General features: G+C 35.0%; 1 protein-coding gene and 1 non-coding gene across 2 annotated transcripts; both read left to right on the top strand.

The window, feature by feature from the left end:
* On the top strand, nucleotides 1-6,562 carry LOC129367845 (alpha-N-acetylgalactosaminide alpha-2,6-sialyltransferase 1-like). The gene is made up of 9 exons (XM_055042461.1): nucleotides 1-131; nucleotides 241-502; nucleotides 1,335-1,497; nucleotides 1,981-2,143; nucleotides 4,033-4,171; nucleotides 4,245-4,333; nucleotides 4,746-4,829; nucleotides 5,363-5,462; nucleotides 5,565-6,562. Exons 1-9 carry the CDS (start codon nucleotides 31-33, stop codon nucleotides 5,736-5,738), a joined length of 1,275 nt encoding a protein of 424 aa, XP_054898436.1. The 5' UTR covers nucleotides 1-30; the 3' UTR covers nucleotides 5,739-6,562.
* A 5,114-nt stretch (nucleotides 6,563-11,676) lies between these two features.
* On the top strand, nucleotides 11,677-11,790 carry LOC129368361 (U5 spliceosomal RNA). Its single transcript, XR_008606851.1, has one exon. It is a non-coding gene; the product is annotated as a U5 spliceosomal RNA (small nuclear RNA).
* Nucleotides 11,791-14,554: the final 2,764 nt, after the last annotated feature.

The raw sequence follows: 14,554 nt of genomic DNA, 5'->3' as shown, positions 1-14,554 counted from the left end.
CCACATTTTTCACGTCTTTATTTCGCAGGAATGGCACGTCAAGCAGTCAAGCTGTTTTCTTTTGTGACAGTGATTTTATTCAGTATTGTTCTTTTCATAATGTCTCAGGGATATTTACCAAGTAACATCAGGTAAGTACTTTTATGATTTCTTATGTAATGTATCTATACTAATATGTTTTGTGTTGTGCTGTGTGATCACCATTTTTGTTGTTGTTGTTGTTATTTTATCCAAACCTAGATATAGATGGGTAGCCACGTCGACAGTAAAACATTTCAAAGGACTGAACAGCTTTTATAAAAATGAAAGACTGTGGCAAAAAGAAGGAAATGTGACCTTGTTAAATGCTACAAGAGATTCACTGACAGTGTTAGAGATGAATCAAATGAATAAATATCGCGTTGAATATCCTATTCCAATGATACACAAGAGAAACTTCAAGAAGCTTCCTCAGTGGACATTTGAGGATATTTATAACTTGGATGCTCCGCCAAGATCTACGGTGAGTCTGGTGAGACACAAAAGAGGGAAGGAAAATTAAAATGTAGAATCATAACAGGGCTTACCAGGCCTGGTAAGTTTTTGTTGTAAGCTTTTGGTGTGGCTCTGTTGACTTTCCTCCTTATATACTTTGTTCTTACCTGTCTTTGTGTGCCTCTGTGACTCTTGCAAAAACAAATGCTTGACAGGTTGTTTTCACACCTGATAGTCCAGTAGACTCATTTTAAAATGTTACATTTCACTTTACTGCACTGTCAACCATCCAAACTAATTGAAAAAACTGTTCTCCTCCTGGCCTTTGGTGGCGCTGCTCCAAGAATTCTTAAAGGAAACGGCAGAAAAACCTCAGAAGACATCAACTAAACTTTCTTCACAAAATGTAAACAAGAATGGAATAGAATCACATTTTACAAGTTGTAGAGTTTATCTTTTGTATTTGACAACAGACCACAAGCTATTTCTCCCTCTCACGTTGGAGTCTTGTGTTTGTTTTGCTTTTTTTTCCCCCAGATTGCCCAGCACTTTAGTTTGCTACTTGGTCTCTCCAGATACAGAAATTGCCCTCATATACATTTAAGTTGCACTAGAGTTCACTTGAAGTGAGATTGAGGTTTTTAGACGGGCCAGACTTTGCTTTTTGGTCCACATCAGAGTTCGATTTCACGTTCACACCTCCCCAAACAAACCGGAGTTTGTAGGCAAATGAACTGGAGTTTTATTCAAGTTAACTAAACAGAATTGGTATGAATGCTCCCTAAGATGACTAAAAATAAAACATTTCTTTTAGCATTATCTCATGAGTTAATAAAAATACACTAATGTCTCACCTTCAGAAATGTGCCCATTCTCTGCACAACTCCAAGGACGAGGACTTTCAGAAAGCTTTCCTTCCCAACATTCGCATGTTTCTCCATAAAGATAACATCAACATGAGAGAGTGGAACCGGCTTTCACACTTCAACAATCCCTTTGGCTTTATGGAAATGGCGTATGAAGGTAAGGGTTTGCTTAGATTGATAGAGAAACATTTTCTTCACACTTCCTCTTGATTTTAACATATTGTTGTTGCACCAACTAATCAACAAGTTCATTCCTTTCTCTGCAGTGACTTTTATGTAGCTAAAAAAAAACACATAAAATCACTTAAAACTGATTTTTCAAGAAGATGAAAGACTATGAACTTTGTGAGTCTGTCAGCTAGTTTGAATTTTATAAAAATATGAGGTAATTTCACAAAGACTATTGGAATAAGTTTGAACATACTTTTCAAACTTATTTAGCTAATCTAAGCCTTTATTTTGCTGGGTGAAGTATGTTCTGTTATTGCAGAATTTAATTAATTTTCTTATCTTTCATTTGATGCTTTGTACTGCAATAGTGAAGGACATCTATTGGCACATCACCCCCACATGCTGCCACTGAGTGTATCTTTAAAAATCACCACCAAACAACCTGAATTACGTTCGTTTGTGTTTGCAGATGTAATGCCAGTGTTGAAGCTGATCTCAAAGCCCAAAGAACCGCTGCTCCGCCCAAAACCAGGTGGGGACGGCTGCATTCGCTGTGCTGTGGTGGGAACAGCAGGCATCTTGAACGGCTCCAAAATGGGCGCTGAGATTGATGCGCACGACTACGTGTTTAGGTAAGAAAAGAACAGACCAAACAGGCTGCTTTATGATTGTGCACTAGGTATTTTAAATATTTTATTTACTGATTGTGAAAAATAAGCTCTCCATTGAAAGGATGACAGAGCTTCCCCAGTGCTGCAGAATCAGAACAGCTAAAGCTATTCTTGTGGACCCACGTCCCCTTTATTACTGTCATTACAATTTATGGTGATAAAATGCAACTCTAAAAATTGCAAATGCTCATTTATCCTTAAAAGTGTCTTTCTCATCAATAATAATAATAATAATTACACGGACAAAAATCATAAATAATAAAAGGACGATCAGAATAGAAATGTGTAATTTAAACACCTCAACTGGAATAAATTTACAGTCGTAACGAGAGGGGTGGTTTATGCCGATTAATAATCCAAAGACTGTGCATGTAAATACTTATTCTGATCATGTGACTGAGTCTCTGGCAAACTGACCTGACCAAGAATTTGTGTCTTTTGTCAGAACTACATGTTTACAACTTCAGTGGGAAATAAATATGGCAGGGAATCAAAAGAGGTCTGTTAATCTCTCATTCAGGAAACCCAGCAGCATACTACTTCGGCTGAGGCTTAATGATAGAGTACAGTAACAATCAAAACAGACCGCTCCAGTTGTTTTTATGTTCAGCGCAGACTGAAGTTAAAACACAAATGAAAACCAAAACTTAAACAACACAAGAATGTGACGTTTGTGTCTTAATTAAGTGTTACTGTTTTGTATTTGTAAAACAATTTTTATGTAACCAAACATCTCAATTTACTTCAGGTAAAATAAAATGCTGAGTTTTCGTTCCACTTAATGTATCTCAGAGAGAAGTAAATAAAAAATGTAAAAAGAACCAGTCGTTGTATAACAAGCAGGAGCTACGGCACAAAAATATCAACAAAATGGGAATGATTATTAGGCCAAAAAAATTTAAAAAGTTTACAGTTTTTCAGATCAAAATGTAATTCATGCGTGAGATTATTCTAAGACATCTGCTAGGACAACTACACCGTCAGATCGCTCACTGAAACTGTGAAAGAGCTTCGCTCCACACTTTAGATGATTGATGTAGCAAAATAAGGCTTGAACCTATGTTCATACAGGAGAACTGTCTGAACAAGTATGACTGGTTGTTAACGTGTTGCTGAGATAAAAACCTGGCAAAAAGGAATGCAGCTGAATTGTGCTTTGCTTATTTTAGCAAGTGGAATTTGTTCCACACGTCACTTCATGACACCGCCAGATACACAATGTCCCTTCTTCAATGACAATGGAGGCCTTTCTGTTTGCACTCAACTAAGGCAGATAAGTGTTTCTGAATCTGTGGTTATTAAGCCGTGATTCCTTGACAAAGACATCAATCTGAGAGGATTTAGTTTAGTTTGTTTAGGATCCACATTTAGCTGCAGGAGAGCTACAGCTGCTATTCCTACTTTTGTCCAAGTACCACTTTATTACACCAATAAAACAAGTTTTAAACAAAATTAAATTAAATAAAAACAAAAAAGGAAAATATGGCAGAATGCATTTCAGGTTAAATACATAATTAACTCTGAGCTTACATTATTTGCAGGGTACTAAAATATAGTTTTATCTGTTCTTTGAAATTTGTATTATTATTAAATGTTGAATTAGTTGGCCATAAATTACAGAGGTGAATACCACAGAACAACACATTAGTTCTGACTTGGGTGAAATGCATCTTTCAGAGTTGGTGTTAATTTAACTCATTCAGTTATTGGGTCATTTTAACATTTGAAATGCTCAAGAGTTGATTTAACTTCACATTTTGACCAAACAATATATTTTAAAATAAAATCGCAGCTGTTTTTGTGCAATAGTAAACACCTGAAAGCTCTGATGTGTTTTTTTTTTGTGACAGGATGAACGGCGCGGTGATCGAAGGCTATGAGGAAGACGTGGGGAACAGAACATCAGTGTATGTTCACACGTCTTTCTCCATCTCCTCGTCCCTTTACCGATTCAAGAAGTACGGATACAAATCAGCTCCACATGATGAGGTACAGAAGCGACAACATCAACACAAAGTGTTCGTTATTGTGTTCATTAAACATTAAGCTGCTGTTTTTACAGGGTATAAAGTACGTCATGATTCCCGAAGGGATGAGGGATTACAAGTGGCTCAAGGCTCTGATCAGAGAAGACAAGGAGTCTAAAAACAAGTGAGTAACATTTTGTTTCATGTATTTGTTCTCTATCTATAGAGGATGCAGATAAACCTTGAAAAATTCTGCAGTAAACAATGAAAAAGCTCAAAAGCTTAATGTTGAGTCTCCTTTAGCTTGAATTGATGCAGAAAGGTTTTGTTTCATTAAGGCAATTTGTCCAAATTGTCTCTGTTGCTGGTTCTGGTGTCTTTTTATCTTCCTGTTGAAAAAAACTCCAGAAATTTTCCACTAAGTTTAAATCAGACCAGTTCATTTGGCAAATAAACACAAAGGTGCCAGAGTCACTGAACAAGTCTTTCCGCTTTGATTTACTCAGTTTCTCACAGTGTCAACCAAAAGTACAAGCAGCTTTCTATTCACAATTTTTTTTATTCATGATGGTTTTTTTTGTGTTTTTACTCTGCAGCCCCAGAACTTACTATTCAGGCCAGTACAATGAGAGCCGCTTTTATGTTCTGCACCAGGATTTCCTGCGATACGTACGAAACAGGTGATTCTCTGATCATAATCCTATTCAAATGTCTTCAGCTGGTTTATGCAAAGTGACAACTATTTCAAATGTCATTTCTGAGTAGGTTTATTTCAGTTTCAGTTGTTTGTTTAACTATAATGGAAATAAATATGTAGAATAGTTTCCTGAATGTCCAGAGAAGTGAACACACAACTTTTTAATCAGAATGAAAGTTAACATCTAAGTTAAAATTATATGTAAGAGTAAAAATGTTCAGTTCTACTTATAGTAAATAATGCACCAAATATGTGAGGAGAAATAACTTTTTGACTAAATAAAATAAATCTGATGAATAAACAATCCAGTTTTGACAAACCTCACATCAATAATATAGTTAAAATCAAACCCTGCCACACCTATAATTTCTCACTGTGTAAGTTAGCCAAACATTGGTATAATAATGGAGATTAGAAGTCAGTCATAATGTTCTGATTGATGCATATATATTAATAAAATATTTTTTAAAAGCTTTTGGACAAAGCTTTAATGACAACTTTTTCCTTAACTCACAGGTTTTTAAAATCAAACAATCTTAATCGAGGATACTGGGCAATCGTTCGTCCAACCAACGGGGCATTCACTGTCTTCACAGCTCTGCATGCTTGTGACACTGTAAGTCCATCAAACTGCACTTTATTTATTTATACAGCGTTTACTTCATGCCATTTTGTTGCATTTTGTTACTCTTCACCTTTCCGCCACGTTCTTTTTCAGGTGAGTGCCTACGGATTCATGACAGAAGACTACAACAAATACTCCTGCTACTACGTTGAGAGGCACCTGAAAACCAACGTGATTTTCTACAGCAACCACGACTACATTATGGAGAAGAATTTATGGAAGAGGCTTCACGACAAAAAGATAATAAAGCTTTACCAAAGAACTTGATCACAAGATGGGATCAACAAACTGAAACTCTGAGGATGACTGTTGCATATTTTGAAAACAAAATGTACAGAGAGAGTATTTACTCTCGTTTCTATCATGCTTTCATGGTGGATTAAATAAATGTGAAATGTATGAAGATTTTAGGTACAAATGTTGCAGGTGATATTTGGAAATGTAATCAACATTGTGTGGCTGAATGAAATGAGGATTTAATTTAATCTGCAAATTCCCAGAAAATATGTGGATTTTGTAAGATTTGTGCAAAAGAATGTCCCACAACTTATTGTTTACTGAAGAACAATGAGACCGGCTTCTGTTTTCTTCTTTAGGACTTTCTGGGATATGTACTGATCAGGTCAGCATTGTTTTTGCCGATTTTTTGGCACATTGTGGCCTCTATCAGATAATACAAACAAGGTGGAAAAGGGAAAGACTTGCAGAAAATTACAGCAACCAGGAATCAAACCCAAGAAAACTGCATCGAGGTTTATAGCCTTTTATATGTTGCTTCAGCACCAGAAACTGAGCAGCAAACCAAGGTCAATATTTAATCACCATAAAGCGGTGAACACTCTTTCACTAATTTGCTAATGACAGAGCTCACTTTTAGCACCTTAAACCTGAGAAACTACATCTTTCAGTCATGAAATAAATATGTTCACCTTGACATCAACCACCCAGCATTGTTTGCAACACAATGTTTGTATGTGATGAATATTATGTGAATAAATGCTTCCCGAACCGCACCCCATCGCTTCGGTGCCAGACACATAATTATAGATAATTTCCTTCACTAAGTGTTAGTTTTTAGTGAACTTGTCACAAAGCTGCTTATTGAGAACGACACTGTCTGTCTATTTGCTTTTTTCATGCACTTAAAACACTCAGAAAATATGAAGTCGTTCAAGTTGTCTGGTTAAATTTGTGAATAATTTGCAACACAATCCTAGTAAAGACAACTAGTGCCACAAAAACTTCCTCACTGAAGCTGTACCAAACAAACACCTAGAATGGTCAACAATAATGATATATTGTCTTCAAATCTGGAGAAAGTTTGAAAAACTAGACGCATCCTGAAGCATAACAATCAGGTTTTTATTTATGATTAAAATAAACACTGATATTCTTGGTACAAAGACTATTAGCAGCATTGTTAAATTAAATCAAAATGGTGTAATTTCCGCCAAATAAGACATTGGAGCTGCTGTATTTAATATTATTGTTATGATGACTTTATTAACTTAGCCCACTTTATTCATAATTTATTATGAAAAATTTCTTTTTATAATAATAATTTTGATTCATCATAGTCTTGATACATTTCAATTACTAAAAAACAAAGCTGATGATGTTGTCTAAAACTTTATTTTATTATTTTCTCTATTATTTTGTTCCACAAGAGCATCAATAAATATCCAGAAACAGTCATAAAAGGGACTTCTTTAAGAAACTAACATCCTGAAGAAACGTATTTATTTTTTTATGTTATTCAGGAACAGTATTTGTGTTTGTGATGCTGTCAATGCTGTGCCATACAGTAGCAACCATGTTGTCTTCCAACAAGAAACTAATATTTTTTATTGTCATTCTTGTCATTTTCACAATAGCGCCATAAAATATTATGATAAAATTTCATCCATTTCTGTTGCTTCTTGTTTTGGACTACAAGGTTGCACACAGAGTGAATCCACACCCGGTTATATGCAAACTCCACCAGTTCAGAACAAGAAAAGAAGGAGGGAACCAAAATTCAAATGACAGGACAGAATAGCGCTACCATTAACCTGAAACTCCACCGTACTTCTTTAAGTTTTGTGGCCAAATGTTTACTTTCTAAACTTTATAGATTTTTAAATGTACATTTAAAGATTAGTGCAATGTCTCCAAGTAAAAAAAGGCTAATAATTTGGCCTCATTTTGTAAAAGTTAAATGTTTAAATTGGATGACTACAAATGTTAAATATAATACTTTTCCATTATTTCACACACACACACACACCGTTATGGAGTAAGCAAACCAGGCTGAGGCGGCGTGTTGCAGAATATTTAAAGAATATGACAAAACATGAATTAAAAAAAATACTGAAGAATCTCGATAAGAACCAGAGATAAAACAAAAAACACACGCAGGAAGTAACCAGGCAGGGAACTGAGCAAACAGGAGAATCCGGCAAGGAGTGGAAGAGAATGAGGATCGTAAATTCAGAGGAGCAAATAGTAACAGGATGCAGCTGAGAGGGGACCATGTAGGCAGACTGAGGGAGAGCAATGGCCCAGAAGAAGAGAAGGAAAGAAAACACTAAATTTAACCGTAAAAAATCAACAAGTAATCTGAGAATAAGAAGCAACAGATCTGGCTTGCATGACACAGTAATGCTGTGGTTTTTTTCCTCTGTGAAATAGTGTTGTCTTCACCGTGTTTTCTTTGGATTGCCCTTCGGGTCACTTTGAGAAAATTCCTCTGGATATCAAACAAACCAACATCAACTAAGAACAGACTGATCAACCGTAAAGTCAGAAACGAACGCTGCTGTTGAATGAACAAAGTGTTGGAATATGTTCTCATCTTAACCTGTCTTTAAGTTATCTTGTGTTATGTGTTCATGTTTACTGATTTACTTTGTAAGGTACAGCTTTATGTTCTATATCCTGTCACTCTGTTTATGTGCATGTTGTACTGTTGTTGTCCACTAGGGGCAGTCAGAGCGAGTTCTTATATATAGGCAGCACTGAACCAGACGAAGAAAAGTTTTCTATATGCCTGACCGTTCCATAATAAAGAACACAGCTATCTAAGAAAAGAAGTGTGGTTCATTGTGAAGATGAGTGCAGAACAAGAAAACCCAACAAAAGTGAAAAATGAAAACACAACCAAAACAATATTGGTAGTAGAGGTTGGATAGTGACGATCAATCAGTTAGCAGAGATTGATGCTCATTGATGTGGGTATGAACTTTGTGTTCTGTTCAAACCTTGCAGATCAGAAGAAGCAACATTCTCTGAGTTGATGAAACGCTCTAAGACTTTGTTTTTACCATGTCTGGAGAAAAATGTGTGGGAACTGATGGCATCCTGACATGGGGGTAGAAATTGATTCTCGTGGTGTTCACGTCTGCTCGGGTTCACAACTATTTGAAGCGCTCTGGTTTCTGGGAAGTAGAATATCAGGAGTGGTTCTATAAAGTTTATTTCATACAATAACTGCCTGATCACACTTTTAGTGTTGCCATAAATAAGGTAACGTCTAAATCTGCTATTATGATTTTTTTTATTATGATAATCCCCCTTAGGACAGATTATTAACAAACAAAGGGGATGGTGTTTCCTCTTATATATACGCTGATGATATTCAGCTTTAATATCAATATTTTCTCCTTTAACCTGCTGCCATCAATCAGTCATTAAATAACTATTTCTCCTAGTGGCTCGAAACGCCACTGCAAGGATTTAACTGGAGTTTAATAAAGGGCCCACATGATGCCTGTTTGGTTATCTGTGAAACTAAGAATCAGTTTTTAGATCCTGATTTACACATTCACAGCCTTACATCATGGCCAGACTCAGTGGGAGACATTTCTTTTGAAACAACCTTCTACTTCACAACCAATCATTTAGTTTTAATCCTCTTTTATTGATTTCTTTGCCATTAACCTTTGTTGTTATGTAAATATTTTCAGCTTTCTTCACTTTCTGACAGTCTTGTAAGGGAAAACTGCAATATAAATATAAAGATGTACTTCCTTAATGTGATAAGATCTAAAAAATAGAGCAGGAAAAACACAAACGCTAGTTGGGGGTTGACTTTGCTCAATGGTTCCTAACATGTGGCAGGGGCAGGGTTTGATACCTTGGTAGGAGAGGCTGAGTGTAAGATGGTGCTACAGATATGAAAATTGTTGAAATCACTACTACAAAAAATGAGACAAAGATAAATCCTAAGCAGACATTTTAATGAGGCATGAGTCCTGGAAGAAATCAACAGAAACTACAAGGGATATGAAACATAATCTGGCTGCAATGTTTTGGTTTAATAAGAGTGCATTTCCCTAAACTAATACCTTGTAGAGACACCTTTCAACATGCCACATCTTGACTTGGGATTATCCCAGCCTGCTTTGCAAAATTTCCCAAAGTGCCTCAGATGGTAAAGACATTTTTGTCACTCCTGTCAGATTTTCTTTTAGATTTATTTCTTTATTCTGACTTAACCAGACGTCTGCAAACTCACATGTCACTTTTTGACCCCTCCACTGTGGCTCAAACCAAATAAGACATGTTCATAATTATGAATGTCACAATAAAAATGTAATAAGTAACAGGATGGATGGTGCCTTGAGGAAGCTGTTGGGAACCGAACATCAGTGTATGTTCACACTGCCCACTCAACCACTGCCCCACTTACCTTATTCTAGAAATATGGATACAAATCTGGCCCACATGATGAGGTACTATAAATGTAAAGTCATAGTAGTTCTGTCCACACTCCCTAAATTGACTCTGAACCTTCTGATTTTGTTTACAGAGGATAAAATGCGTCCTGATCCCGTTGGGTTGGAGGGATTTCCAGTGGCTCAAGGTTGTTATTATAGGAGAAAGCGTATCTTCTGGTCAATACTGCAACAGACTGTGAATATTAAGTCTTTTGTACCACCAGAAGTAGTTAATTTATAGAGCATCATCATGTCTGTCTTTACTGGCCAGACTGGAAGAAGTTCACCTTCCAAACCCCAAAATTACAGTCAGAGCTTCAATGGAAACTTTCATTGATTAATTTAGATGATTCAGAGTGTGATTACCACACTTTGCATATTTTATTTGCATACAAAAAAATCTGCAAGTACAATTATTTGCGATGTTGACCAATGTGCACATTGTTTTGTAGCTTTATTACATAAAATCCCAATAGGTTGCATTAAGGTTTGTGGATCTTTTAACCAGTTGAACCAGATACAAGTATTGGTAATAGTTGAATAGGATTATGTTGGAGCTGTTAGAAATATTTCCATGACAAAAACATAATGAAACCCTATCAAAGAATTGAGTCTCAAAGGTAAACTTTGGCGTAAACAGCCATGATACACAGAATAAATGACGCTTTATTCAAGAATCACATTTAGAATCGAGGAAAACTCATTGCATCCTCTTCTTTTAAAGCTTTATAAATCACTTTAGATTTTCTTCTTGAATTGAAAGAAAAACATTCTTAGCCATCTCAAAATCAATAACCAGTTCAGAGAAGAGTCACACAGACATTCACTTTGTGGTGAGGTGTTTTTTGGGTGTTATAATAATTTACAAGGTTATTTGTGATCACAATAAGAAAAGAAAAAAATAACAACAATCTTATTTAAAGATTGTTCTCTTACATGTTTTTCTTTCATTTGCAAATTTATTTATCACTTCTGGAAGTTCTTCCACACAATAAATTGACTACAGTTGTGAAATGAATGGCAAGAGGAATGCCATTTCCTAAAAAGTTTAAGAGATAGCACCATCTAGTGGATGAATAGAGTCCCTACTAGCAATGCTTTTCAAGGTGTCTTCCCAAAACTCACTGAAAATCTGGAGTATTAATTACAAAATCAATTACAAATATTCTTCTTTCGATTATGGGCATTCGTTTTGTATTATATTCTAAATTTGGGTCAATAAAAGCAGCTTTTTGTTTGTCTGTTATGCCTTACCCGCTCAACTAAAACGACGGTGTGCGGGGAAGGCAGTTAAATCCCATCATGCATTGCGTCGAAATCTTTAAAAATGCTTCCTAAAGAAATAAAATTAAATTATTTTTAATTAAAATTAGCTAAAACATATTTTTTAATGTAGTCAGATTATTTACGTTTCTTTATGCATCTTTTCTTTTTTTACCCGTTTGACACCGTCACTGAAAGCTGCTTACCCTGGAATATAAGGGCTGACAAGCCCGTTCAACGACAGTACACTCTTGTTTCTCTTCAGATCGTATAAATCTTTCGCCTTTTACTAAAGATTTCCGTGGAGAGGAACAATAAGAGTTTGTCTCAATTTTTGAGCGCCCTGCGAAAGTAGGGCTTCCTTTCGTTGTAATATAAAAACGCAATCTATATCTCCACGCTATATCATGGGTATTTCAATGAAGTATCGCGATCTTTCGATTCTATACAGTGTAACTTTGTTTAAAAACTTACTTCATTATCAATCGATAACTGTAAATGGTTAATTTCATAATTATGTACATAATTTCATTATAACTGAGGAATTACATGTTACATGTTGTGATCAACCGTAACAATCATATTACTTCATCATTGATGTTTTAAAAAATAAAACTGAGTTTTAAACTGAAATTGTTTACAATGTTGGATTCTTTAATTTTTTAAAATTTATTTTTAGTTACATTTTCACATAAAATTGAAGAAAATATCAAGATACACTATAAAAGAAGCATGCAAAATTGTTTTGTTACTATTTGTTATTAAATCAGAATGAATTCCTTGTTTTAGGTCAGTGAGATTATCAAAATTAAATAATTATTGTGGATTTTTATTTATTTTATTGTCGCTTTGTTTTGTTTTTCTTGTCATTTATTCATTTCATTAAATTCTTATGTCACATATCAGTAATCCATTATTTCATCCTGTAATTATGCCTTCTGAACACAGTTATGGCACAGGATGCTATAAAATAAATTATGAAGGGCTTCTTTCATTCTTAATATTTTTATTGTTGTTGTTGTTTTATTTAATAAATAACGATGTTTAAGCAATGGAAATTAGACATCGCTGAAACTTTATTCCTTTTTACCCAGCAACAAAATCTAAGTTACATGAATTCATCCATAAATTTATCATTTATTATCATAATTTTCACTGAATTAATTTCTGGTGGATATTTATGGAATATGGTTAACATTTTTGCAGATCCCACACATTCTGAACACAACATACAAGAAATGCAATGCATATTTTGAAATGATTTAATCTTGTTTTTCTTTTTTTTCTGTAAAAAGTATTCCGTATTTAAATATTCACAATATTTTCAATTTACCTTTTTATATCTTCAATTGAAAGTTTAACTTTTGTGTTTTTTTTTTTTCTTGAATCAAAACACAAACAGACTCCAACAAGCAGAAACCTCCAAGCATAACACTACCACCACCATGCTTTGAGGTTATTGCAGTACATTTAGGATTTAAAAGCTTAACATAATCTTCTTGTTATGGTTTCCCATCATTCTTACTGTTGCTCAGTCCAATAAGTGGTGTGAAACAGTTCCTTATGCTGTCCAAGAGAAACCGTGAGCTCCAATCAATCAGAATCATTAATCAGAAATTAATTAGCCTCTGTCTCATCAGGTTAAAAGTAATTCTGATCAAATTATTAAAGGTTATTGGACCAAATTTTGATTATTTTAGCTCATCTATGTAATTGTGTCTAAATCTGGAGCAGAAAGAAAGTAAACTTTTTCACTCAATCTTGCTTTTTATTCTTCATAAACCATGGTCATGATGAGTGCATGTAAACTCTCTACTGTACTTGAAACCCAATTATAGCAGCAAATAAATAAATAAAAAAGGATGTAAGCGATTGTTGGACTCTACTTCTATTTTACCAAACGGACACTTAAACTTCCTCTTTTTAGGTAAAACTTGCTGGTAGCTGATACGTGGGTATGATTTTATTGCACACCCAAATCTATTTCCCCTCATCAATAACACACACCCACGTTTTCCCCCAAAACCGCATGGTGAGGGTCCAGGTCTCTTGACACATACAGTAACCCCATTAAGTGGAACTCTGGCCTTTCCTCCGTGGTTTGTCCAAATCACGTGACAGTGAAGCTGGTAGGAAGGTGGAAGGAGGAAAGAGGGGGCGGCTCATACGGTTAATGTTGAATAGAAACTGCATCGGGTCAACCATAGAGTCGCTAAATCAAACAGGAAGCTCGACCATTAGGTTTCAAAATAAAGCTCAGGAACGACTGGGTAAGTTTCATTTTTATTTATGTATTTTTTTTTTCAAATTGGAGTAACTTCTGACATTGTGTTGTAAAAATATTTCTTCCCCTTTAAATGATGTTACATTGCATAAAAGTGTGGAAACGTATGCATTGCTTGGCTTTCTTTTTTTTTCTCTTTACGCATAAAAATGTAAAAAATAAAAAAAAATGCAGCAGTAATTTTTTTTTTTAACATTTTTTAATCTATAGGATCTGGCTTCCTCCCAATCAGCAGCTAACTGCATGCATAGCTTCATTCTACAAAAAAATAACCACAAAAGGATGAAAAAAAATGTCACCCTTCATTTGTCAAGCCAAATATGTCTGATATCATTTAAAGGCTTTCAACAGTTTTTTTTTCTTTGTTTCATTAAAATATTGCATGTGACCTGCTTGCATCTGCAAATATGCTTGTAAAGTGTATATCTATATAACCTGGAATTGTGTCACATATGGCACAGGATGCTATAAAATAAATTATGAAGGGCTTCTTTCATTCTTAATATTTTTATTGTTGTTGGATCAACACTGGAAATGAGGTATTTTAGGGAATAGAAATTTAGTTACATGGAAGGTTTTGACTGCCAGAAAGAGGCAATAAATTCAGAAGCAGTACCTGGTTATAGCAAGAAAGTGTCTTGTTTTAACAAGTTTAATGGAACATATTTTTATATCTCACTTTAACCTGTCAGAGATAAATCTGACAGGTTACGACTTCCTAAAAGTGCATAAAGGGGACGGGTCTCCATTTATTCACTTGGTTCTTCCAGGCGACACTCAAAAAGGTGTTGCTGTTTCATTTTATGACATTTCTCACTTCAACAAGAACATATTCTGGG

This window comes from Poeciliopsis prolifica, unplaced genomic scaffold (assembly GCF_027474105.1).
Source record: "Poeciliopsis prolifica strain line A6 unplaced genomic scaffold, Auburn_PproV2 SCAFFOLD018, whole genome shotgun sequence".
Lineage (NCBI taxonomy): Eukaryota > Metazoa > Chordata > Actinopteri > Cyprinodontiformes > Poeciliidae > Poeciliopsis > Poeciliopsis prolifica.
Note: the sequence above shows the minus strand (reverse complement) of the source record. Positions and strands in the feature narration are given on the sequence as shown.